This window comes from Myotis davidii, unplaced genomic scaffold (assembly GCF_000327345.1).
Source record: "Myotis davidii unplaced genomic scaffold, ASM32734v1 scaffold1007, whole genome shotgun sequence".
NCBI classification, from domain to species: domain Eukaryota; kingdom Metazoa; phylum Chordata; class Mammalia; order Chiroptera; family Vespertilionidae; genus Myotis; species Myotis davidii.
The window spans coordinates 428,531-428,766 of record NW_006298359.1 but is presented as its reverse complement, the minus strand read 5'-3'; the positions used below and the strand labels follow the sequence as shown (position 1 = coordinate 428,766).

The window sequence follows — 236 nt, the reverse complement described above, 5'->3', positions numbered from 1 at the left end:
GACGGGCCCGGAGGGCGGCCGGTGGGTGGGAGCCCGCCTGTCCCTGTCAGCGGCTTCTCCCTAGGGTGGCATCTCTCTCAGTGAAGTCCGCCCCGGCTCCTCTCACTGTTCTTCTGCCGCTAGACTCGGCGCTGTGACGCCAGGAGGGCAGGGCTAGCTCGCTGTTCGGTTCATGACTGTCTCTAATAGTTCGAACGGCGCCAGGTGCGCGGTAAGTCCTGGTGAGCGCAGAGGAT

At 65.3% G+C, this 236-nt stretch overlaps 1 protein-coding gene across 1 annotated transcript in view; it reads left to right on the top strand.

The window, feature by feature from the left end:
• Positions 1–6: 6 nt before the first annotated feature.
• Positions 7–236, top strand: part of MDC1 (mediator of DNA damage checkpoint 1) — a 14,284-nt gene continuing 14,054 nt past the window's right edge. Inside the window, 1 exon segment of the mRNA XM_015570669.1 lies at positions 7–211. Within this exon segment, the coding sequence (XP_015426155.1) occupies positions 173–211 (39 nt within the window). The 5' untranslated portion in view covers positions 7–172.